Source organism: Buteo buteo, chromosome 2 (assembly GCF_964188355.1).
Source record: "Buteo buteo chromosome 2, bButBut1.hap1.1, whole genome shotgun sequence".
NCBI classification, from domain to species: Eukaryota; Metazoa; Chordata; class Aves; order Accipitriformes; family Accipitridae; genus Buteo; species Buteo buteo.
This window is the reverse complement of record NC_134172.1, coordinates 31,676,295-31,703,347: the sequence shown is the minus strand read 5'-3', so window position 1 is coordinate 31,703,347 and position 27,053 is coordinate 31,676,295. Positions and strand designations below refer to the sequence as shown.

At 42.4% G+C, this 27,053-nt stretch overlaps 1 protein-coding gene across 2 annotated transcripts; it reads right to left on the bottom strand.

Moving 5' to 3' along the window:
- Nucleotides 1-20,253: 20,253 nt before the first annotated feature.
- On the bottom strand, nucleotides 20,254-23,577 carry ARL4A (ARF like GTPase 4A). Of its 2 annotated transcripts, none has more exons than XM_075050034.1 (2): nucleotides 23,383-23,577; nucleotides 20,254-22,816 (listed from the first exon to the last, which is right to left on the bottom strand). In XM_075050034.1, exon 2 carries the CDS (start codon nucleotides 22,730-22,732, stop codon nucleotides 22,130-22,132), a length of 603 nt encoding a protein of 200 aa, XP_074906135.1. In that variant the 5' UTR covers nucleotides 22,733-22,816; nucleotides 23,383-23,577; the 3' UTR covers nucleotides 20,254-22,129. The 2 variants fall into 2 exon arrangements, with proteins under 2 accessions (XP_074906135.1, XP_074906127.1); XM_075050026.1 differs by lacking the exon at nucleotides 23,383-23,577 and adding an exon at nucleotides 23,105-23,253.
- Between the last annotated feature and the right edge of the window lie 3,476 nt (nucleotides 23,578-27,053).

Sequence of the window (27,053 nt, the reverse complement as noted above, 5' to 3'; positions counted from 1 at the left end):
TTTATTATTGTTATTATCATTATTAAGTTCTTCCTTTCTGTTGTCTTAAACTGTTCTTATCTTAACCCACAAGTTCTACTTCCCCGCCCGATTCTCTCCCCCATCCCACTGGGTGGGGGGGAAGCAAGTGAGTGGCTGTGTAGTGCTTAGTTGCTGGCTGGGGTTAAACCACGACACCATTCCAGTCTCCAAGCGACAAAATCTATGAATAGAGAGGCTTCAGCATGGTTTTCTAAGGCATTTTAAGTTTATGGTTTAAAAAAAATAAAATAAAATCACTGTAATATTCAAAGCACAGTATTCTTATTGGACTGGGTCTAATTTAGATGACAGCACTAGGAAACCTCAGAAGCCAGAGTTGTCACCATGTTTTATCTCACTACCAATATGCTATAGTTGCATCCCAGTTCTGAAGGATACTGGTCTTACATGAGGCCACATAGCTCACCAGCACCTGGTCACTACTCTCTCAGGTTCCTCCCACTTTCCACCATCCTGTATTCCTCCCCTTCCTATTCATTTCATTTAAATTATAAGGCTGAGAATTGACATTTTGGTCCATGTTTGCATAGCTCTTTGCACAATGATGTGCAGGTACATGAGTAGGCCTTAAGCACAATGTTCATACAAATCAGACCAGTTAGATCTACTAAATGGGAGAGCACTGCACCCACTACGAGTTCTAACATACTTTCTTCAGTGCTTCAGTCACCCTAATTTATTGTATAGAAAGAGTAATCCAACTGCTGTCCCAATTCTAAGAACAAAGTCACCAGCAATATAACACGAATTTGCAATAAAATAATATTCCCCACACTGTACAACTGAACTCCTCTCTCCAAAAAAGGTAAACAAGCTAGCTTGGAAAAAATAAGCAATTCAGTCAGTGGCCAAACAAGGACAAAAGATTTCAGAGTAAAAAATCCCATCCAAGCAAAGTTAGCTTTAGCCTTCACTAACCTGAGAGTCCTTCTGTTTAACTGTCTCCATCAGTGTGGTTGCTCATTAGTATTCCCAGTGCTCAACAATTTTGGTTAATAGCCTAAAGCTCCATCTGTGATAGGCAGCATTTACTTAACAAGGAGATAGCCCACAGGCTTCAGTGGGATTGCTTATTTCTGCTCATGCTGTAGCAGGCCCCAGACACTCCGTACTGATGGAAAGGAAGGAGATAGGATCTGGTCCTCCTTAGCTTACATGAGAGAGTCTTTCTGCTAGAAGGGAACGGAACAAGCATCTGAGTCAATACCCACTGAAATCAGTGGAAAGTCTCCCATCCTTTTCTATCCACTTCCCCTCCTCTCCATTTCAAGTTCAACTCCAAGCATATGCAATTAAGTAAAAGACACGTTTTATTTTTGGCTGCATACATTGAATCAGACTCAGAACTTCAGTTTTGGCTTCTTCAGTTTAGTTCATTTTGTTTTCCCAACCAGAGCAAGATGACAATCAGTTTAATAGGTTTTATTTCTTGCTGTGTATAGATATTACAGACACCTAGCTCATTTTTAAAAACCATTCTTCAAATGACACCCCCTTCTACAAACACACATAATTTGTTCATAATATATTTCCAAATTTTTTGCAAGAAAGCATCTTCCAGTGCAATAAACGTAGAGTTTCACTTTTAAAGGGTCTTAGCTAAATTGAGACAAATATCACAGAAAGATAAATAGAGTTTTTAAGAATAAACACATTCTTACTACAACACTCAACTACAGTGTTACTGTAGTAATAGTAGTACATACTTGTACCTCATCAGAGCTAAGAAAAAAACAAGAGGCAGCTGACTGTCAGGCAAGTGCTGAAGCAAAGTTCTTAGATCACATCCAAAAAGAAGTGGTCACATCAGCCAAGGTGGCATCAAGCAGTGTGACTGATATTTCAGTAACTCACTTTGATTTTCATTAAGCAAGGAATGCTGAGTCATGTAATCCAGCTGTCAGGTTTAGCCAGCTAAACTGCTGCCAAATCATTTCCTCAAACTAAAACTGACTGTGCACACAGTGCTGGACACCATTAATAGTCATTTGCATCAGGCAGAGCAAGTAGGAGTCCAAGGCTCCTACTAGGAACAGTCCAGAGCCTATTTCACTTCAAGATGTACAGAAAAGACAGATTGCCTCAGAAGTCAATTTAAGTTCAGCAGCAAAGAGAGTATATACTTTTCCTGTCCATCTGAAGGAAACAGTAACCAAAATGAACTATTTTAAGTGCACTGACCAAGGAAGAGGGCAAAGCCCACCATTTTCCTAAAATCCAGCTGTGCTACCTAGTTTCATTCAGTCTCCTTACTGGCCCCACTTGCCTTTAAAACAAGTAGTGCTTGGCTTTCGTAGAGAAGGCTTCCTTTGTAGAGAAGAGTAGGGCTATTACAACTGCCTGACCCAGTCCTGTGATACTGCTGAAAGGACTTTGCTTCCACCATGCCCTGGCATGTGCCATAAAGTATATGGTATGGGGGCAGGTGGCCACCCTTTCCTCCCAGGTGTGCCAGAGCCACCCCAAGAGCATTCCAGAGGATGGTAATAGATTTGGTCAACAAATGAGGCTTAGTGACAAGCCCCAAGTCCATGGTACACAGCCAGGGATGCAAGCAGTCACAGTGGAGCAGTAATGTCAAGACAGTAACAGCTCAAGGAAGCAAATCTTTGTAGTCACCATGGCAGATGACAGGGTAAGGGTGTTGGAAAGGAAAGCGCTAACTTCTTAGGCAGTGACAGAGACTTCTCCATACATGCAAGTGGCTATAGCTGTGCTAACAGATGCACCAGCATCGGTCCCATACACCTTCACAAACCATAGAAGGAAAGAGACTTCCAGATAAGCATTTTGTTTGAAGCAGAAGTGACAATCTTTCCTTTGAAATTAATCTTTTATAACTTTTTATCACCATTAGTTTATATGATCAGATTCAGATTAGGTAGGATGAGAAATACCCACTAAGATCACAGACATACCCAAGATAGACTAGTAAAACTGGAAGGTCCTTCCTTATCTGCAACTTCACGTTATGAGCAAAAGCATTTGTTGTGGTATAACGCTTTAAATTCATTTACCTCACCAGCATAATTATACCAGCACAAGCATTTATTCTGTTGTGATCAAGTCTACAACACCAGTATGTAACAACGTTGCCAAGGTGTCATCTTGCATCAATGCTTTGCCAGGTAAAGTTTCAAAGATGGAAGCACAAAGCCCAACATTTAAGAGGGGAAACAACAGATACAGAGATACAACTACATCCTAGTTGGATCTGCCTTTTTAATACCTCCTACCACCCACCGAAGAATGATTGCTGCAGAAAAGATTACAAAAAGAATGTGTGTATGAAATACTAACAGTGCAATGGTAAGACTAACAGCTGGGGACAGCAAGCAGACAAGTATCCCACGAGAAGGAGAGAGGGAAATATTCCCAAAGGCAGTACTGATACCTTACATTTGATCTTATCCCCACATCACAATCTACACATTGTTTTTTGGCAAGATGACAGGTAGATGGAGAACAAGTTAACTTCTCTATCAGTGGGATGGTTTGGCATGGTACAAGAGGCACGTATCCTTACGACTACAAAGTCGGAAGGCTTAGCAGAACCACCCTGTTTACTTAATGAAGTGACGTAAGCCACACAGCCACACAAGTGTAGCCTTTGTTCTTTCCTCCAGCTATCTCTGGTTTTCCTCAATGCCCTCCCACTAATTTCATGTCTAGTAAGGTAGTCTGTAAACTCTAAAGTTGGTACTGCATCTTTTTAATGTCCAAGTGTGGTCTGAGTATGCACCAAGAGAGTACCTAATCATGATAAACCCAAATATAATTGTTGGCAGCTAGAATGTTCCTAGAAATTCCATTTATATATGTCTTATGATTAATAAATTCTGGTTTAGGAAGTTGAGTGCTTTGGAGAAATGATCATGCTTCACAAAGTATAAATGAACATCTCCTTAGTATAAAGAGTTACCAAACAATTAACAGATGGTGTTATACCATCATAAGTTCAATTCTTTATAGTGATGTCCATAAACATGATGAAGCCTTCTATTGATGTGCTTAAGAGATGCTACTTGTAACAAGATTATGGCATCTATTAATCAATTTTATTGTGGATAAATTCCAGATCTATAAAGTATGACAGAAAAAACAATTACCTAATACAATAGCAGACTAAATGGAACATAGCTCAACGGAACTGTAAGATATATGTCCTGCGTGTACATCACAAGACAGGCAATTAGGACAGAGGGAATCATACCAGTTTTTATTATTGTTGTATTTTAAGCCTCAGCAGGCTTGTTTTCAGTCATTTCAAGATCTTTTGTCATTTCACTACCCAATGAGACACAGAAATCACAATGAAGTTGGCCAGATTTAAAGGTCAGTCACATCCCTCAATTAAGACTGTTTTCACTTTGGATAATGCAGCAGATCATCATAATCTATCTATTTTTGTCTAAATAAATATATGAAAAGCAAGACTGGACAAAAGGCTACGAGGCACCAAATATGAGTTGTGATTGTATTTATTAAACAATTAATACATTATTACTATTTTCCACATAAAAGCCCAGGTTTCTGGCCCGATGCAAGCAGCAACACAGGAGGCAAGGGGATGACCCCCAAGTCAGAGTCTGGCTGGGCAGGGGAAAGAGGGATGCTGTGGGCTGCAGGCAGTTCCCCTGGCAAGTAGCACTGCCAGGGAGGATGCTGTAGGTTCCCCAGCCAACGGGGACAGCCCAAGCTCCTGGTGCTGTTGCAACAAGGTGTTAATTTAGAAGGGAGTGAAGAGGCTGAAACTTCCTTAAGCATACACACACACCCCTTTAAACCCTAATAAATCCACACACAGGAAGCGAGACGATGGTTTACCATGAAAGAGGGAGCTCCTCTGCATAAGTTCCAGTTTACATAGTCACCAGAGCTGAGGATGCCTCAGCAGTGAGTCATAAATTCCCATGGGTCAAAGGTGACCAGCAAGACAGCCAGATGCTCTCTGCCAGAGCACCTCCTCACACCATAGGGAGGGCACCCAAACTGTTCAAGGCACCTTGCAGTAAGTGGCAACTTACAGGCAGCTATTTGGCCTGTCCAGAAGCCCAGGTGCAGCAGCCTTCTAGTACACAAGTATTTCCCAGCCCGGGAAGTGGCTGCTCCTGCCCCTTGCTTCATGGGCTGCCCAGCCAGCAAGGGAAGTAAGGGAATGGCAAGGTGGTTGTGCCAGGGGAGATCAATCGCATCCTTCTCCCCAGTGTTATTAGGTAATCTAATTACTCATCTAAGAATTTGACAGACTGACAGTAGCTAACTCTGCCACTACTGCATCTTTTAAAGAGTTATTTATATCCATCTCAAAAGAAGCTACAGCTCACCTCCTCCTGAAGGGAAATAAACATAGTCTGAGCCAACCAAATAATGTCTCACTTCAAACATTCAATTCAAAAGTGTAATGAAACTGGAAGAGTGATATTTGCTTCATTATCATCACAAGCTTTCATACATGTCTAAAATTCTCTAGTCAACAGAGTTGACCAAGATTATTTGCGAAGCTGTCAGCAGACAATATCACTTCAGAAGTTGAATAAGAAATTTGAAGACAAAGAATTTCACATCCGAATTTCAGATGCAATATTGCTTAATACTCAAGTCAGGTAGTGCATATGTTGAACAACCCCACATTAATTGAAGAAACAAAGGTTAATGATAAGGTACCTAGGAATTACTTAAGCAAGCATAACGTTTCTAAGGTATCTTTTTTTTTTTCCCCCCTACAGCATTGGTGGGAGGAACAAGAATAGGTCAAGGAAAAAGCATAGGTACCATTAAAATGAAGGCCTGCCTCCCTGCCTTATGCACCACATCAAGAAATAGTCAAGCAGGCTGAGGTATTGTAGTATGTCAGGAACAGACAGTTCCTTGTCCTGAGCCACCATGAGGTCTCCAGGCTTTATTTGCCAGCCTTCAGAGGAGGATCAAGTTCTCCTCCTTCCGTCTTTGCAAGTTAGAGGAAAAAAACCAAAACAAAACAACAGCAAAAAAACCCAAACACGCACAAAAAAACCCCAACCCCAAAACAAGCAAAAACACCACAAAAAACATTTTCCAACTCTTTGACAGTCATCAAATCTTGTAATTGACCTCATGTACTTCCTGGTACCCCAGAAATTATCAAATGTAATAAGAGTTTTCACCCTCTGATTTCACTTTTTGCTTTTCAGATAGTTGTTTTGAAGCTTAAAGCAAGCTTATAACATTATAGACAAAAAATTTTCCCTGTTCTGCAGAAACAGATTCATTGATCAATGAATCAGAGTGAATCACCATAAATAAGTATAGCAATTGCATACCTAGAAAATTCTCAGAAACTTAGAATTGTTGCATTGAGACTGGAAAAAATGCCATCAGTACACTGTTCAGTGATATAACAGAAGCAAATGTGTGCTAGAAAATATCAAACCAGCAACCATAAGAAGCCTTTGTAGATTAAGGCAGACACTGTTAAGAACTGAGGTTCACCTCTTAATTCTGCTTAAAGCAATTTCAGCTCTTTATTTTGGTGATGGTAGCCAGTGAAACAAATGACACCTATCTAGGAATCCTTTTGAGTCTGTAATTTTTTTTTGCAGCTTTTCAAAACAAAAAAAGTACCTTTTTATTGAATTGTGTTTTGTGCATGTAGTTATTACTTAGCAAACATCAAGGCCCTAATTCACAATCCAGAATTCTTCAGCAGCAACAGCACTAGTTTAAGATATTGCCACAACTCAGCCCCATCTTTTGAATCTCTGCATGGCCCCCTCCAGTTGTGCTGACATACAAGTCCAGCCAGCTGCAGTCTGAACTGATAAACTGGAAGATAACCCAGAGATTTTACTAAAGCCAGATCAGCTTACTGTAAGGGCTATAACACAGCTGCACAGGTGGCAACTGTGCCAGCACAACTACAGGATGCAAGGCAACATTTTTACCGAATACTTCATACCATAAAGATACAGCCAAATAATCTAGCTGTTTACAGGGTTTTTTTAATTTTTTAGACTCTTTTGCCTCATCCTGTAAGTATATACGAGTCAGAGATCCCACTTCAAAAAAAAGAAATATCCAGCCTTAATATTGGAAGAGAGCTTAATACAGAGATGGGTAGACCATAATCCAAAGGTTGAATGAAAACCCCAAATTACTTTTAAGGATCGTTAAAAAAACCTGATAAGGAAATGCTAATACTGGAAATAACATTTTTGAAAGACTGCAGGCATTGGCTACATTAAAGCTTTTATCCAGACAACATACCCCTGGGAGAAGCAGAACTCCACTGGATTATACTCCTTTCACTTCATCACAGTGAAGAAATTTAGAAGCTGTCAATGCTTGGAAGCCACAGAAAAGTTTCTAAGAGGAGAAACTGAAGGAGCTTGCCATAACAAGACCAGGCACATACTACAAGCCACAGAAATAGCACTGTATTTTGTTAAAGCACTAGAAGAAGGTGTTGGGTATATACTGCCTGGACCAGACCCTTCCACATGCCTTGGACAGGTGGTGGGGAACAGCAGACCCATCTCCTCCTCTCTTCCAGAGAATCCTGAGGCAACATCACACCAGCTAGAGTGTCCAAGGTTTGCAGAAGGGGAGGCAGCAGCCACCCATGGGGCTGCACCCTGGAAGGGTTTCAGAACCACAAGTTGCAATGGGACCCACTGTTCAGGGCAAGGATCAGGCTTGGCCTCTAGTCATACGTTTGAGTTGCAGCCTGAGGGGATACCACTCATTTCAGGGTTAAACACGATGCATTGTCCTTTAAGGAGGACCATTACTCAGTAGTTTCACTATGTAGGCCCAGTTACTTCATAAAATACAGGCTTTGCAAGCCACTATACCCTCGAAGAAGGAACTAAAGACTGGTAAAAAGGAAACATCCTGCTCCAGAAGGCACCAAAGGCTGGATGATTGCCCAAGAAGCATGAGCTAGGAGAAAAGTAAAGGCGGCAGTGGGAGATCACAACCACCAACCCAATTCAAGACCTAAAAGACTTACTCCCACACACTCCTTGAGCACGCACTGTAGAAAAAAAGAACACTGTGCTATTAACTTGAAGCAGAGAAAACCTTAGCCCAATAGAAATGGTGGCAGATAAGTGACTACCAGTAATGATTTGGGGGAAGGACTTTGGAAACTAAGTAGATGAATCTAAAACTGTATAAACTGCTTGCTTTTTTAACTGCAGGGTGTGCTAGCTTCATGGAATTACCACCTAGCACCCACCTTTGCACAAATATGAAATAATTGTCTCTCCTGAGCATGTGACTATTGGCTCATTGCACACCAGGTGACGCATCCTCTTTTCAGACAACAGGCCCATCTCTGCATTTCCACTGAAGGAAGTGTTTTGCTCCCTATCGATTATCAGTAGGGAAAATAAAAACAAAAAAAAACACAAACCGCTGGGCCCTGCCTGATGTCTCCATCTGAGCAGTTTCCAAAGTGAGAACAATTTATTCTTGTTTGCAAACATCCCCAGAGCAAGATCTGCATGGAGCTGGTCTCCAGTCCTACCTACCAAGGCTGAGCTGAAGCATTACATAAGACATCCACCTCATCCCCACCCTGTTGTAGCCCCTCACATTCGTCAGGCTCTCAAGATAAGACTGCTGAGGAGTGAGTACACAGGCTGGGCTCTCCCACCCCTCCCCAAGGCATAACTGCCCTACAGAAGCAGAGGACTTCGAACCACAGGGCCACCTCCTCAAGCAGCAGCATACCAAGGCTGCACACTCGGTATGTTGGCCCAGGACTGCCAGGAGACCTGAGGCCTTGCTGAGGAAAAGGCAGGCAGGAGAGCCTGGTGACACTGGTGTTACTGGGATATACCCTGGGACAGGGCAGCACTTCCAGTCCAGTCACCAAGAGGCAGAGGCTTCCTGAGGGTGCCCACTCCCCCCGCTTTGTGCTCCTTTTCCCTGGAGCGGAGCACATACCCATATGTAACCAAGAGCCTCTCCAAACACCTAGCAGCCCGAGAGTCACCAGTGAAAGTATCCAAACTGGAAATGTAAGAGACATTCATTGCTTTTTGCATGCCAGCTTCAGCAAAAGATAGATCATTTCACCAAACCAGCACAAACTGAAGGTAAGCATTGGCACCTACCACTGGCAGCGATAACCACTCCACCCCCAGTCCTTCAGACACACAAATATAATTCGGTTCAACTCTTATTATGCAATACCCTATGTCAGAGTGACCTTAACTGCTTCCCCCAGGAGAGATTTTATGAGCAGCGCAGCACATTTCAGAGCCCGCAGAGGTCAGATGAAGCCTCTGGCTGGTCAGGCAGAGGAGGGCAATGGGGGTGGCATTGCCCTGTAGGCCCAGAGACACCAACACTGAGTTTCTAGCTCTAGACACTACTGACAACTGACCAAAGAAACACAGCAAATGGGTCTTCAAACACAGCAACCACAAATTAGTCATGAGTCTCCCTATCAAAATATTTCTCAAGAGATCCTATCCTGTTTTTACATTCCTTATGGAAGAGCAGCAAGGTTACTACAATACCCTTGGTGTTCACTTTGACCTCTTTTAAAGGCAAGAAAGAGGGAGAAAATTCAGCAGTCTGCTTGGGTACAGCATTATTTGATCCACATCAGGATTTAAAGAGAGCTTTACAGAATCACAGTACCAGACACAGATGGAAACGTGTTAAGAGTCCAACACCATTGCTGCAGGGTACAGGAGTCCAAGGTGTAAGGGGGAATACACAAACTGGATCCTCATTCGCACTGAGCTGCTGTTGGCACTGTAAGAGCTTTTTATTGCTTAGAACACACACTACTCGGGGGATTCCCAGCAGTGAGCTGGGTAAGGCAGACTTCTAGAGCTCAAGGGACTCTAGAGCTTGTCAAAAGGAGGGTTCTTGGCTGCTAGCACACAAACCCTAGGTTTGCAACAAAGTAACCTAAACAACTACACTGACTCAGCATGCTGAATAAAAGGAGCTCTCCCATCTTTGCTGCCTAGCTCACCAGCCCTGTTCCAGAGGGCAGCCATGGAGCTTTACTGCTGAAGGCCACTGAACTGAACAGCTTGATAGGACTACCACTGTAGTTCACTCCTCACAAAAAAAACCCACCAAACCACCAAAAAAAACCCCACCAAAAACTACACACACACCACCCTATAAAGTATTACTATTACTAAACAAAACCTGGAGTCACTTGTTTACTGAAGTTCATTTATTACAAGGCAGGACCAAATAATTATAATAATTAAACATCCTGTTAACTCTGTGTATTGTGTGGATTAAACCAGGGTTGTGAAGACATCTAAGCTGGAACGGACACTGCTGCTGATTAATAATTATAATTATTAAATTTAACATTGCCTACCAACTTGTGTTTACAACCATGTTCAATTACTTTTTTTTTACAACAGCTTCCAAATATTATCATAACTTCTTGCAGAGTGCATTTTTGAGGGTTTTTTTGTTGTTTTTTTTAAGTCTTTGTCCACACATCTGTCTCTACATTTCGATTTGTAATAATAGTCACAGCAGGCTCAAAAAAAAAAATCAATAGCCCAAACAAACATTACTACACATATTAAAAATGAGATGAACACTTGCTGGATTCCCATCCCAGGAACAGGGAAACTCCTAACCACTCTATCCAAAACATCCAAGTGTAGCCTTGTTGGTCTAGTCCTCTGCAGGAATATACTCCTGCACCACTCTCCTCTTCTTCAGGACTGAAGAGCCTCTGAATCCCAGCAGCCAGCACTAGTAAGTGGTTGAACTATGTTATGCATTATTAATTCACTGCCAGAGGCCCAAGAAGCAATAGGTAAATGCTTTCTACGCACATCTGCAGCGGAAGAGAGTGAGCAAGCTAACAGGCACAATGCAGCTTTTCAGCAGCAGTGTCCGTTCCAGCTTAGATGCCTTCACAACCCCGGTTTAATCCACACAATACACAGAGCGAACAGGATGTTTACAGAAGCAGATAGTATCTGCTTTGGAGTCTATGTACAGTTATTTTCTCACTAGAGATAACTGATAGGACATCATAGCACCTGGGCTATAGTATCAGAGATAACAAGCCTTCAGGAGGTACACCTTTACTGTACCTTCACATGATGATATGGTGATTTAAGGGATGCAGATCTCCCATTAAGTCTGCAACACAGCTTTCTTTTTTTAAGGTCAAGCAAGTACCTCAACAAAACAAAGTCTCACACTTTTCCCCCAGACTACAGAAACGCACAGTATGCGCAGTTTAGTCACTCACTAAAGACCAAAGCTCATAGCACCATATCCTAAGATCTCTACTTTCTAGGTCTCTTCCCTCCTCTACTACACCTCCAAGCATTTCAGCTTGGTTTCCTGAAGAAGTAAGTTATATGTCATTTCAAAGCATTGGCTGTAGTGCCTTTTGAACCCTTTAATCAACAAGTTTGACCATAACATATACTTGAGAAAGTATTAAATTATTACAATTGTCATAACACAGGGACAGGGGAGACCCCTTTTCATACCCCCTCCTAAGTTCGGGTTTTCTTATCAGAAAGGCTATCAGTTACTCATACCTTGTTAGACAGCAGACCGGAGACACCAGAGCAGCTCATAATTTCCTCCACTTACAGGACTCCTTACTCACTTCTTGTTTCTCCACTCAGATCACCCCTAAATATCAGCTAGCAAACTTTCTTTTAACAAATCCCTCTCATCCTCTAGCAATTTCAGCCTGATTGCTGGTAGCCTTTCTGTAGTCACACAAGTGTGATTGCAACTCCCCACACATGCAGAAGCAGGCACAGGTGTTGCTAGACTCAATTACAGTATTAATGAGTAGGTGGGGATTTACTTACATTTTCAAAAAAGAAACATAAAGTTTAATATCTAAAAGCTTTTATAGATGGCAGTTTTGTTGCACAATTCTACAGCCTTATCTCACTCCCACTGACTTCAATGAAAAAGTTACCTTTGCATACACAAGTAGTTTCACTGAGCCATAAAACACTGTAAGAGGAAGTAATTTGATTTACTGATTTCTCTAGTGAGAATATCTGGGCTGTGACATGTAGTGTTCACTGTAGATAAAAGCTTTCACTTCACTTTTTCTTAATATATATTATTTAATATACCAGTCTGTATTTTCCTTCTATGGGCAGTATGGTCATTGACCAGCACCCAGAAGTACTAGGGTGGCTTTGCTAAGGAAAAGTACTGCAAGAACCTCTCAGCTGCTGTAGATTGACACCAATTTCAAATGGCAGACACCTGCATTTTCCAGTGGAGTAGTTGGCACAGATTTGGGGCTATCATTTAGGATATAAGTATAGACAGTTGGTGTAAAAGGCAGGTGTCTGTATTTGAGTTAATCAGCTTATGCTTTCTGTAGAGCAGAGAGAAACAAGCCACACCACAGGGCAATTTATCTGACCTGCCTTAGATACCACTCCTGAACTAAGATGAATCATACCTTAGAAAAACACATTTCTTTCTACAAACTGTGAAAAGGTCTAGAGATGCCTAAATCAGACAAGAATGCCTAATTTTTAGAGGTCTAATATTAGGCAAAATGAATTCTGACTGTTGTGCTTGTATCATACTGAAAACCCACAGCACTGCTTCTGGGAGGGAATTGTAGACATGGTAAAATTTCCTTAGGGAGGTATATATGAAAAAGAAATCAGGTTGAGTGGAAGGGTGCTCTAAACATGATCCAAAGTGCTTGAAGCGAGTAAGGATTCTCCAACAGAAAATAGTTAATTATGGCCATCCCCCTGAAAGTGGAAGTCACTATTAGGAAGGATAGAGGGAAAAGTAGTGCTTTTTTTGTTTGACTACATAGGGTTTGTGCTTGCTATAAAATTGGCTGGTCAAAGTAAGAGCGAAGAGCACATCTAGTCTTCTGAGCAGATCAATGCTCCCTGGTAAGAAAGTACAAGAGCTGCTTTGTGCAGGCATGTACATGCAGCTAAAATGAATGCAAAGGGAGGAAAAAATATTGCAGATTCAAACAGCCCAATTCTACACCCCCTGTGCAGAAGCCTAAGTGAATCCATAAGGAAAAATCCAGAAATTACTTAAGTCAGACTAAAGCCATCATTAATACTGGATCCCTGTATTGGTTCTACCTTTAAGAAAAAATGCTCTCCTATCCAAGAAGATACTATGCCCAGGCAAGCTATGCCCATATGAACCCTCAGGATAATCTCAGGGTTATCTAGATGGGGTGAGCACACATCAAAAGCTTCCACACTTCTGAGATTAGAGCCTTCTCCAATGTTTATTTTTCTGATGGTTTATAAAACAGCCTCAAAATTTTACAAGCACGGGCTTTTCCACAAGACACAGAAAACCCTGCATTTGATTTACTTTTACAGATCACCACTGCTAAGAAAACGTATTTAGTAAATGACAGGACTTGAAATTATATATTAAAGAAACTAAGGAAAGACATGTCCATGTTTCTGTTGCCTGTATATGTCCAATCCTACAACTGTTACTCCATAGGAACAGCTCTGATGACATCGATGAGAGAATTTTACTCACTTTGAGTGAGCTCTGGAAGTTTGTGTGATGGGTGTAGGCCTGACGTGCAAACACTAACAATTGCAACTTTTAATTTAAGAAAAAAATTTCAAAGGTTTCCATTTGGAACTGTGAGTTCACACCATTTCATTTCAATAAGCAAAATTAACTTTGAGATAGAAAAGGCAGCAAAACACAATAAGCTTATTTTTTATTTACATTCCCCTCTAATATATATTTTTATTTAATGTGGTAAAAGGCAAAATTAATACTCGGTGCCAAGTTTCAGACAAGTGTGAAATTTCAAGGCTTACTAGGTTATTAAGCTTCTCACATAAGGATTTATATTTCTAAAAGAAGTGCTGACACAACCTGAACTCTGAGCAGTGGTAATGCCACCACAACAGCATGGTTCGTATACAGTGTGAACAGCCCAGATTACCTTATCCTAATAAAACAAAAAGATGTAAAACAGAGGAAATTATTTCAAAGACTCGTATTTCTAGTGCTGTCAAGTTTGCAGTCACATTTTGGTTTAAATGATGGGAAAACATGAGTCCATTTATATATTCTGAAGTTACACCCACAAAACAGGATCCCAGAGAAATTCTCGCAAACAGGGTTTGCAAGAATACCACAGAAGCGTGTGTAGGTAGGTGTGTGTGCCTAAATGGATTATGTATGTAATCAACATGTAAAGCTCCATAATGCTGAAAATAATAAATTGTTGTGAATGTGTAAGGGTAGCAAATACATTTTACATGGATTATCTGCCCTAGTTCCTGTTCTTATTTTTGGAAAGCAATCAGCTCTTCGTGAGAACTCAGCACCACGCTGAGCCACCCTGGGGCTTTTCATGGCCCAGCCCTTCACTTTGCATTATCATCTGTTAGCAGCCACATCCTGTGCAGACTGATTCATTACAGCCAAGAAAGGCAGCAAGAACAGGAGACCCTCTGAATCCAGAGGTCTGAAATCACTCTAACATACTTCTCTCACCGTACTATATAAAATAAAGCTATCTTTTCAAAGGAATTTCCAGACATTTTTGTTACAATTCCAAATAAAAGCTTATTTTAAGATAATGTGTTATTTTAACTCAAGACCTTTGCAAATCACCTTTACTTGAAAACTTTCATATGCCTAATTTGGAAGACCATATATTCATCCCAATTTAATTCAAACATAAAACTGAATAGTTTTGACTACTTTTGCTTAATAGCCATGGTCAAATGCAAACAAAAAAGCAGGTAATCATAAACTGATCCAGTTTATGAATATTTATTCACTGATGAATATGAAATACATTATTATTTTCAACTATGGTAATATTTTTGTTTTCCGTGAAGCTGAAGCTCATGCAGTCAGAGATAACACAGTATATTGAACTCGTATTTTTAAATTCTTAAATGCATTACTTTTGAAATGGTATGATTTCCTGATGCCCAGCTATTGGACATAAACACATCATATCTCAATCAAAAAATCCAAATTACTGTTACAGTTCCATTACACTATTTCTGTAGTATCTCAGTATCTCACAGCACTTTTAAGCATGAATTTAAATGTAAGAGCAACTATGAGATTCTTGCTTTATGCATAGATGAAGAGATTTCAGGGGTAAAATGACCTGCACTCAGTGGCTGGGCTGGATGTACCAATCTTCAGTCTTAAACTTCCAGCTTTCAGCATTAACTCCAGTACTTTAAATTACTTAGTGTGATGTATTTGTTTTATAGTTGCAACATACAGCTGAGTCTTTGTACGGATTTTTTTTAAACAGTCCTCTATCATGATTACAGCAATAGCAGGACATAAGCAAACATTGTATATAAGCAAGTTAAATGACAGAGTGGCAGAGATACAGTTGCTGAACCATACAGAAATACAGTTTCCTGGTACCAGTGCTACCATAGCACACAGTGAGGGATGTGTATTGATGTGGCAATAGGAGATCTGTCAAAAAGCATCAGTGTGCGCTCAGTCCGCGAATCCCATTTGTCTCCAGCATAACATGACCGATTACAGCTGAATTACAGTGACTTTAAATGTACAAGTCAATTCGCTAAGCTAATTAAAATCAGGGAGGCTAGTATTTCTAAGGTTAGCACAATTCAGCTCCTATACAAAAGTACAGTATAATCAAGAAAAATGGAATATATATCTCTGATTCAAATAGAAACTCAATAGCTGGACTTCAAGGGAAATAGTGCTACTAATAATCCATAGATTGCCATTTTACTGTATCACTTATAACAGGAACCAAATAGGAATAAACTTTGTTTGCAGAGCCATTGATACATTAATCTGTTTCACAAAGAATCAAGTTTCTTTGAGAAACTAAATTGACCTACAGAAACACCTCAAACAGGCAGCTAGAAACATGCATCATGGAGATATAAATTCAGTATTATTGCGGAGACCTTACACTCATGGTCTGCAAATGGTTGAAGGCATCTTAGAGATCATCACGCAACTGGTGTCAAAAAAATAGCAGCAGCCCATGCCTACAACAGCATCCAGTAATTATAAGACCAGCAGAGTTCAGCTAATGTTTGAAACAACAAGATATTTTTAGAAAATTTCCCTCTTTTAGGTCATCTTTGTCCATGTTAAACCAGCTTTACAAAAAGACTGATTTTAGCTAACCAAGTCACTGCAGCAAAGGTGAATACTCTTTCCTGACCCTCTTCACTCACAAACTCATCCTTACAACACTCAACTCAATGATGTTCCAATATCAAAACCTGTTAAAGCTTTCAGGGCAAACAACATTGAAACAGGAAAGGGATGAAAAGGATGCTCCAAAGGAAATTATTCTTATCTATCGTTCATAAAGTGGTAACAGAAGATAAGCAGTTATAGGGTTGGTGGTATCTCTGGTCTGTGTGTAGTGTCTGAGGTATCAGGCTTCACACCTTTACCTCGCCTGACCTAAATTCTACCATTCTGCTATTTTTAGAAAAGACCTTGAAATACAACAGCTTGTGAGCCAGCCAGGAGCCCTCAGCACATTTAACAAGGCTCAACACCCCTGCTAACCTTCTCCTTTGTCAGTGGACTCCGAGATTAATGCCATGATTAGGTGGCTTTCTTAAATGAGGTATTGTTTCATTTCAGTAATAGGAAAACTACAGTGCATAAAACAATAAAGATTTTAAACCAATTAAGCAGCCTAAAAGCATATCTATTTCCCTTAGGGCTCAATGTGTCTTAAAAAGCTAGGAAACCCCAACAGTTTCAAATCCTCTCTCCCTCCACACACCCCACAGCCAACAACTGTACTCAACCTTCTCCTTTCTAACTATTCTGTCATCTTTAGCTCTTAATTCTGGTGGAGCAGCTGTGTAAATATAGCTGGAACTAAGAAAGCATAATCTTCACAGCTCAGGGATTACTTCTCTTTTACCTTCCTGAGCTGCGTGTGAGCAGGTACTTAGTCTGGAAGCACTGTCTGACCTCCCTGCCTACTCTTTCTCCTTAGATTTTGCGTTTGCCTTTGAATAACATCAGTATGTGAATACTCAGTGACTGTGCCATTCACCAGCCCCTGCGGCAAGCAGGCAGACTGCAGGCAGCATCCCCCAGCCACCACACAGGTGCCTCAGATCACTCACAGCCAGCACCAATAAACCAGGACACTGGCAGGGAGGAAACTCAAGTCTTTAATTTGCCGCTTGGGATTTTTTTCAGCTAGGTCTCCGAAACTGCATTTTTGCTTCTTTACAGCTGGTTTAAGACTGACTAATGCTCTAAAGAAGGGTAAGGTTACCAGCTACGTATCAGCCCTTCATTCTGTTCTCAGGTAGGTAGGATGGCTGTGGGAGCCCACAGGACAACCCCAGGCATCACCCTGCTGCAAAGTCAGGCTGTGTATTTCCCTTCAGTTTAAAAAAAACACACGCGGGAGTTTATCCACACAGCTTTGCAGTCTCGTACTGCGAAAAATAATCACAGTCTGCAGAGCAATGCAAGAGGGGCAGGCCTTCACATACCTATGTCACTCAGGATTAAAAAAAAAAATAAAAAAAATTAATGCTTTTCTCATCCTCCAGACTAAACAAACAGGAGACGATGCCCATTCACAGCTCCCTACACGTCCCTTCCAGCAGTAACAAGAGTTGTTTTGGCTCAGGGACACAAAGCTATTGGCTGTCGGAGGGGGGCTGTAAACTGTGACTCTCTCAAAAGATGAGTCACCCACCAGTAAAGTGAAAACACTGATCCAAAAAAGCACCCATTCATGCCTAGATTTCTCTCTCAGAAGAAGTTAAAGGAAGACAGCATTATGAGCACACATTTGCTAGCCTTCATGCATCGCAATCCACACACCTGAATAAAGATTGCACGTTAGGGTCGGTGCCCTATAGATAGCATATGCAGATTGCCTATGTTTTCCACACTCTGCCTTACCAAGTCATTCTTTGTAGCATCAATGCAGTATCTAAATCCTCCTCCAATACCAAGAATGACACTCACCTCTCACCAAAAAGCTTCAGCCAGACACTAGTTAACACCCTGCTATTTGTAAACAAACGATCCAAGGTGCAGGTAACCCCCCCAAGAAGGCAGAGCTGCCTTCAGGCTGACCTGCTGGGGTCCAGAAGGGCTTAGCTAGCCCCCTACCTGACCAGCCTGCTTTCAGCTCCCACCGTGTCACACGTAATAAACTCCTGCAGGACCGAAGTGCTGTGTAAGGTGGTACAGCAGCACCTAAGTCAGGCTGGGAACCGTGGACTGGCTGTGGGTACTGCTTTCCACACAAAGGACCGATCATGTCCCAGTAAAACATGAAGAGAGAAAGGTTTTATCTGTCACCTGGCTCTGAAAACCATTATCTATTTTTTTTTTTAACTGTAAATGCACATTCAGTACAACACAACTTAAAAGTGATGTCAAGAACCTGAAGGAGTCTCACCATCCTACAGTACCTTTTCTAGCTGAAACTGTCATAAGCTAATACAATACACAGCTACGCAGCTAGAAAACAGAGACCAGATCCTGAAGGCTGGTTAACTTTAAACAATTGCACGTGCATAAACAGCTGAGGCAATGCCATACCAATTTTTGTAAGCTAAGACAACAATGATAAGGTTACAAGACCTTGTGGCTTTTTCATTTTTAACAGTACCGCACCAATTTAAATGCAATTCCATACCTCCTTAAAGTCGAAGCAGTTTAAGATATTTAACTTACCTAGTGCCTTGAAGAACAGTGCCATTTGTAGCCCATTTCAGCAAAAGTTATTTTAAAATTTAAGTTGTGTAACTCCAGCATCGTAACAAAATTACACCTGCTTATTCAGCTCCTCTGAAGATTTTCTTACACATACCAGTACTTAGGCCAGAACTGTCAATTCATCATATGGAAGAGAGTGATCCCAGGCTGACAGAAATATGCCAGCAGAAACTCAGTCAGCTAAGATACCAAATGCTCTTCTGCAATCACCATTTTGTTCATAGTTGAAGACTTTGCCATAGTAATACAAAACACAGTTTCAGAGGTACAGCTACATTTGTGTATTTTACTCAGAACAGTTACTGTAATATTCCAGCAAAACAGTTCTAGTACAGATAAAGGTATAGCTTGAATGTAAAACTCATCCTCCAAAGTTTTCTACTTCCAAGTCAGTATTAAATATCACATGATAACAATCATGACATTTTAGAAACACTACCCTCCACCTTCTCTCACTTCTTCCTTCAGAGTGCTAGAGTACAGATCAGTCATGTCTTTGTATTTAAAATCATTCCCTGAAGTTTTTATACATAGAAGAGTTTAGGGAGACTGTCACCAGATAAACACTTGCACATTTAATATGCGGAACAAAATACAGTTGACTTTTTCAAGCAGGATACCTTTTCAACTATTCCCAATAGAAGCCTAATGAATACTCAAAATGAAACAATAATTATCCAGTATTGTACAGTTTGTTTACTGGGTACAAAGAGCCAGCCTGTCACCTCACCTTCCTCAGCCAAGTAGTACTATGCACCTGATAGGAAGGAAAATGTTAACCAGATTATACCAATTACACCCCAAATTCATAGGGCTCAGCATCACTAATACAGCTTTTTCTCAAGACTGATGTTAGTAATCTACATTTTGATGTGCCATCAGTTACATAAACAGAAATGAAGAGACGAGGTTTTTGAGAGATAGGTTTTGATATTCTTGTTCAAACTTAGCAATTCTGATTTGCAGGCTAAATAAAGTTTTTCTTGTCTATGTTCGGGTCCTGAAACCGATTAGAAGCTTCCATATCTCTTGCCACATTCTACTCGCTGCTGTAAAATCCGAGGGAATTCACCCAAGGCTTAAGTACACGTGAATCCCTCAGACAGCTTCAGATATATAAGCCTGAAGATACTAAATTAAGTACCACCTGTGAATACATGTGATAAATGCCCAACATCACCTATCAAACACTGCACGTAACACAAAATAGGTTCAGCTATATAAAAGATTTTTCAAATTATGCAAGATCCATCACTTCAGAGTCACTGCAGTTAATATTTCTTCTGTGAATATACAGACATGTCATTGATTTAAAGTTTTTAATGAGATACCCACAATTTATAACACCGTGACATTTATGAGCCTCACCACATTTATAAGACTTTGGTTTTCAACAGAAATAGTTCTACTGTTATTAGAATCAATACGCGCACAGAGGTTGATGAGAATGTACCACTGCAGTAGAAGAAGTCAGACACCTTCTCTCTGCAGGCTTGTTTTGAATTGTTTATTGAGGTTTAAGAAGTCATCCACATTTCTATAAATATAGACATTACTTGAGTAAGTGACTTACAATGTCACCAGTGCAGGTACATATATAACCAACATACAAAAGCTCCACTGGAAGCTACTTCAGTTTATTCAAAAAGGACCAAGATGTCATTTTAAAAAAAAAAAAAAAAAAAAACCAAACAGCTGTCACTTTCAGTTATTGAAGACACTAAAGTGCATTTTTGGTTACCTCCTGGACAAACAGCTGCTGGTTAAAAAGTTTGATTTTTTTTTTTTTTTTAAACATATCTAAGTTACATTGATTGACATTCAGGTTTGTAGCTGTCATCCTCCTGATACATGGCAGCAGGTAAGAAAAATGTATTACTTTGCTGGCTGAGTAAAAGGAGGAAATAGATTTTGCCTTTTTTTTTTTTTTAAATCTGGTATCTCCAACAAAAGTTTAAAGAGAATCTAACATTCTGATGAATTTTTACAGCACCACTAAAGTTAGTCTTAAAAATCCAGGCTCTGTTTTAGCCCTTTTAATTGCTAGCCAAGTATCTAAAGAGTCACTTGAAGCTCTGTACCAGTAAGAAAAACTACCCTCCCTTTTCCGTCAAGCACTATCCAGCCCAGTTAACACTGTTTGCACTCTCTGTAAACAAGAACAGCTTAAAGCATAATTAAAGCAGAACACAGGCCATTCTTGAAAATCTCCTTCCCCCACTCCCCGCCCCCCCACTCCCCCCACCCCCGGTAGTGTCAAATGTTTGTGTATAAAGCATTATTACATTCCTAACCACAAAATACTTTAAGAGTCACAATGAAAAAAGCATACATTGAAAGTGACATAGCAACACCACTTTAATAAAATGGGGTATTTTGGGGAGATACAAGATGTGCTCTGCTAATTTTAACTCCATCTTTACTTCATTATAATTTTGTTTTATTGCCAGAAAAGTCACCAGTGGAGTGAAGAATGCTGCAGTGGATAGAACCACAACAGCCAGAGTTGTTCTCTGTAGCTCCTTTACTGCAATTAATTTACTTGTAACTTGATAGGAGGACATAATACTCATAATTCAGAAATAAATTACTAATTTTGAGTAACAGTTTAAACCTGATTAGCACTGTATAATGATGAATGGCTACTTCTAAAAAATAAAAAAACCTTACATACCAAAAACATGCTATATGTTGGGAAACCACTTTTTCATGCTCCAGTGTGTTGTTTACATTTCTTACTCATCAAAAAGTCTTTCTTTTATCAGTTGAAGAATCCACAGCACTTAGATTTCAAGTATTTGAACTGAACGATTCAGTTTCAGAAAGTGCCAAATTAAAAAAACTACACATGTAGCCAAGCTTTCATAGAAATCCCCAAACAAGGTAAAAAACAGCCTCTCGAAATAATGGGTTACTAGCTTCATACATGTTTTTAAAGCTGTATAATGTTCACCTAAACACTCCACTTACGAGCATTAAAGTTCGGAAACACAGAACACCTTCAATGCAAATTGCTTGCAGAGGGCACCCTCAAACATATGAATACAACACTAAGCAGAAAACCCTCATTTTATTTGGCTATTTAGACATCCATGTCACATATACCCACCCATCCATTTCCTGATAGTATTACATCATCTATTAGGGCTTCTGAAATAATGCAGAGCCATAAAACTCAGAAGAGACTAATTAAAAAAAAAAAGTTCCATAACTGCACAGCCTTCCACATGGCAAGGTTGTGCAACTGATTGTTTAACGTAACTAAGCTTAACGGCATCCAAACCAGCAGGCCTAGGTTTGGAAGCCGTCTTGTGTCAAATTTTGACCACGTAACTACTCTAAAATAGAAAGGTCAAAATAGAACTCATCTCTTCTTTTTCTGCTGCCTCAGCATTTTCCTTCGCTTAATTATCATATCATGTAGTTTCTCCAGTCCCTCTTTGAGTCCATCTCCAATGATTGCACAGGTAGGCTGCAAATGCCAGGGAGTTGAAGAACTCAGCTCACTCATCGCTAACATTTTCTCAATTTCAGAAAGGGAGAGAGAGTTCCTCAAGTCCTGCTTGTTAGCAATGATAAGGACAGGCACTCCTTGATTTTCCGATATCCTAGTAATCTTATGAAGTTCTGTTTTGGCCTCCTCCATTCTCTCAACATCGACAGAGTCCACCACAAACACAATGCCATCGGTGCACCTTGTGTACGACTTCCACAGCGGCCTCAGCTTCTCCTGGCCACCTACATCCCAGAAGTGGAAAGTGACCGTTTTCGAGTTGCCCAGCGTCACTTTGATTTTCTCCGTATTAAATCCTTTAGTGGGGACGGTGTTGACAAACTCATTGAACTGCAGTCTGTAGAGCACGGTCGTCTTTCCAGCGGAATCCAGTCCCAAGATGACAATGTGAAAACTCTGGAAAGAAGGCAGACTGGAGAGGATCGGCGTCTGGTCCGAGAGTCCATTCCCCATTGCCAGAAGAGAAGGTGACAGCGGGCTGCCACGAGCAGACGCCGGCTCCCACGGCTACGCTCGCCGCCGCGCTAGGCTCGGATCCTGCCAACGACACAAGCGGCCTTAGCCCACGGCTGACCCCCCCTCCGCCTCGGCCGGCGTTTCGCGGCCGCAACGCGCCGGCCAGCGCCGCCGCCCCGACTGCGGAGGCGGCCGCAGGCAGCGCGACGCGGAACGCCACACGTCCCCCGCCCGGCCCGGCGGGCTCTGCCGCCCCGCGACGCGGCGGCGGCCGCTACCGACACTGCAGCTCGCCGGGCACCTGCGCCCCTCGCCGCCGCCGCCGCCACGGCGGCACCGCCAGCCCGCCAACCGCCGCCCCTCGCCTACCGCTCGGCCCCGCCGGCGGGCACGTCCCTCAGCGCGGGGAGGCGAGAGCAGCCCGCGACCCCATGCCCGCACGCAGCGCCCGCCGCACGCAGCGCCGCTACCGCCGCGACTCCCCCGCCTCTGGCGGCGAGGCGCCTCCCAGCCCGCGCCTAGCCCCGCGCGCCTCCGCCCCGCGCCCCCCATTGGCTCCGCCGCGCAGCGGGGGCGGGGAGGAGGGCGCGCTCCGCCTCGCCTACTGGCCAGCGGCACCGGCCACTCATCGAGAACCCCGTATTTACCGTCCTCAGCCGAACGCTGCGGCTGGGGAAGGGGGCTGCGGCCTCTGCGGCGGTGGGGAGCGCAGCTCTCTGCCCACACCCTGCCTGAGCGGCCCCCCGCTCCTCCCTCCGCCCCCCGTGGAGCGGAGTCACCGCCTTACACGGCCCTCTCGGGGAAAGCCGCCGCCGGCGCGCCCTCCGCTCCAGCGGGCGGGCGGTGCCAGCGGCCTCTCGCCCCCTGCGGCGGCCTCAGCGCCCCGGCGGCCTCAGCGCCCCGCCTCTCCGCCGGAGGCGCGTGCGCACATTGGATGCGCGTGCTGTCACTCTAGCCCCACCCCCAGCGGCCTGGGAGACGGCTCGGCGTCGCCTCACAGCGCACCTGCGCCACCACCGGCGGTGCGCGGCCCGCGGCAACGCCCTTCTCCGGCCGCCCTTGCCCGCTGAAAGCCCCCCGGGAAAGCCTCCCGGCCCGGCTCGGCGCGGCGCGACGCGGGCGTCGCCTTCCCGGGACGGCAAGGGGACGCCGCTGAGGCCGCTCCGCTCGCCCGGCTGTTGCGTCATCCCTCCCTTACCACCGGCCGTTCCCGTGGGCGCCGCGTGCCCTCCCGTCGCCTAGCAACGGGCTTCAAAGCGGCAGTTGGCGGGCCGCGTTCCCGCCGGTCGGCGGCGCGGAGGAGGAAGGTGCGGCCGTGGCGGGGCGGTTTTCCCAATGGCGGCCCCCCGGCGCGGTTGTGGGGAGGCCGGGCCGGGGTGAGGAGCGCTGCCCAGGGAGGCCGGGGGGCTGCAGTGCGGGCGGTGCTGCCGTCAGAGCCTCGATAAATTGCCTTACGGCTCCCGATCTCTTGGAGTGACGCAGCAAGTATCCCAGGCTCTAGGCCACAGCCGTGCCTCAGCGGCTGCGGAAAAGGCCGTTGGCTGCCTTGCGCCCACCGCCTGGGACGTCTGCAGGCACCGGTATGGGTGAAGTGAGAGGGAAGTGCTGTTGAGCGGGGGTTCTTGCTTTTGTTGCGTACAGAAGAGTGGTCCCCGGCCCGGCTCTGTGTTCTCACCGTACTCGTCTCGCCTCTCGCTTGTCCCCTTGAAACAGGAGACAAATAGTCCGGGAGGAGGTGAGAAGAACTGAGTGGATGAAATGGTCCTGTTAGACACCTGGCATATAGAGATAGCAGCGCTCAGGGCTGAATGAACGTAAATGTCACTGAGCTTAGTTACAAGGAAGGTTTCCCACAGCACAAGGATATGTTAAGTGATTCTATGTTTTAATATCTAAGCCTGATTTGAGCAGTGAAGTCTTTCAAAGTCAGAACTAATTACTATTGTCTAATAAAAGACATTTTCATATGTTACTGTTTCCAGAGCATACAGGTTTTAGAAGAGGTCTGAAGGAGTATTTAGTCTCAGATATTCTTGCTGTCTCTCTATCATTTTATTCCTTCCCATGGCTGTTTTCACTTACTGTGTTTGCCACTCTAGTTTTTATGCAGCTGTGGCAACATAGATGGTTACTTTTGCCTGTGTTGGATGTACACCAGCTCAGTGTAAAATACCAGTAGCACCCAAAGGGACCAGAAATGCTGACTGCAGAGCAGAGCATACTAGAAAAGTCTTCATCTAGAACCCTTCATTAGATACAAATTAAATAAACCAACCTTTCTGATCAAAGCATACGTTTAACTAAAGCTATTGTGCTACTGAAGTCTACTGTTCAAGTGTATGTGTTCTCTATTTTGTACCACAATCATCCAAGTCTTTGACCAGCTGGGCTCCAGTAAAAGAAAAATGGCATTTTCAATATTAATCTTGCTTTTTTTCTAGAGCACTTAAAAATTTCTTGGTGGGACTGCTGAAAAGGGATGAATTTTTAAGAATATTCTGGCAGTCACATTTTTTTTTTCCTTTGAAAGCATTGTACTTTATAATTTAATACAATAAAGAATTATGATGTATAAAAGAGATTAATTCAGTAGTAAAAGGACAGTGTGTAGCAGCAAAAATTCCACAGTGTGCTGGAGGCAAGGTTTCATGTTATTAAAGTGTTAAGATACCCATTATAGTCCTACTAAAAATAGCAAAATTCTAATTTGCTTACATCTGAGATTAATGTTTCACTGCTTTTATCTTTGTTAGTTATGTACATCCTGATGACTCCGGAGGAAATGGCCTGTTTGTATAGGAAAGTGATTTTACATCTGTGGAAATGTAGGGGTAAGTTACTACCCCTAAGGCCAACTAGTAAGGTTTCTGACTTGGCAATATTTTATACTACTTTTGCATAGCATAAAGAACGGCACACCATACAAGGTAATAGAAAAGCATTTATAGTGATAGTAAAAGTGGGCCTTAATTATATCATGGAAGGTTTTCAGTAATTTAAAATTGGTGGAAGCCAGATAGAAATACCTTGTTAAGGAATAGAGATAATAGATTTATTCATAAAACTTGACAAGCTGAAATAAATCAAATTGACCTTTATCTCCACCTACAAAATTATGTATTCCCTATTTTTAATGGAAAAATAAGCCTATTAGATATTACAGTCTTCTGAACTTTAATGTCTGATTGTTACCAAGATCTGTTCACACTTTAACACAGCTTTATAATAACATGTTTTACAATTAATTCCACAAGGAGGGATATGGGCCAGCTCCTACTTTTATTGGAGGCATTTTAATTTTAAAATGTGGAAAGATTGGCTTTATCTCTTCCTCTGCTGAAAAGCAGTCAATACATAATAACAGATTTTGGTGCCCTTGAAATGGGAGGGATACAGAGCTGGTGATGAGTATAGCACATCCAACACACTAGGTGGAGAAGGAATCTCATAGATCATGCGTTTCTTTGGAAGAAGAGTTATATGACATGAGGGAGATCATTTTAAGGTCAGAGAGAAATGAACATCTTCAGCAAAATGAGCATACCTGTATTTGTAAATATATACATGAAAATGATCCACACTGTCCAGAAAATGCTTGGAGAAGTAAATTGTTCTACTCTTTCCCTGCCTACAGTTAATTTATCCCATCTACCAGTTGTAACTTGCTATAAAGTGAATTATGAACTCTCTGGGGCAGGAACTATTTTTCATTGTAAGTCTTCTTGGTGTTTAGCACCTTGATCTTAATTAATGCCTGTAGGCATTTCTGCAAAACAGCTATTAAATAACAATCCAAGTTGATCAACTCCTCCCATGTACTTCACGCTACTTTAGAAGTCAACCATGCAGGCTGTTCCAGGTGTTATGAAGGGGTAATGGTATCTAAATTAGTGGGAGTGTAAGAAGGCTGACACATTCAACCTCTGATAATTGAAAGTAAGGGTGAAGCAAGGCTTTGATTATCCTGTAGAAGTCTTGAATGAAGGAGGTGTACACCAAGAAGTATACTTACTTTCAAGTATGTAGCTAGATGGGGGGAGTGGGCTGTTAGATGACAAGTGAAAATAACTGCAAGATATATGTATGAGGAAACAATGGAAAAAGGCTTGAGCCATGTGCAGACGTTGTAATGCAAAATCAGAAGGTGTTGGGGTCATTTCACATACTGATGCTTTTCTCACTTCCTATCTAACTTGTTTACAGCTCTGAGTTCCTTCTGGCTCAGCATGCCTTAGCTCATGAAAACAACTGCAACTTCAGCTTCTCTGGGCTAAAAACCTTCTCTCCTTTCTTTGATACCAGTTTACTAGGGTAAATG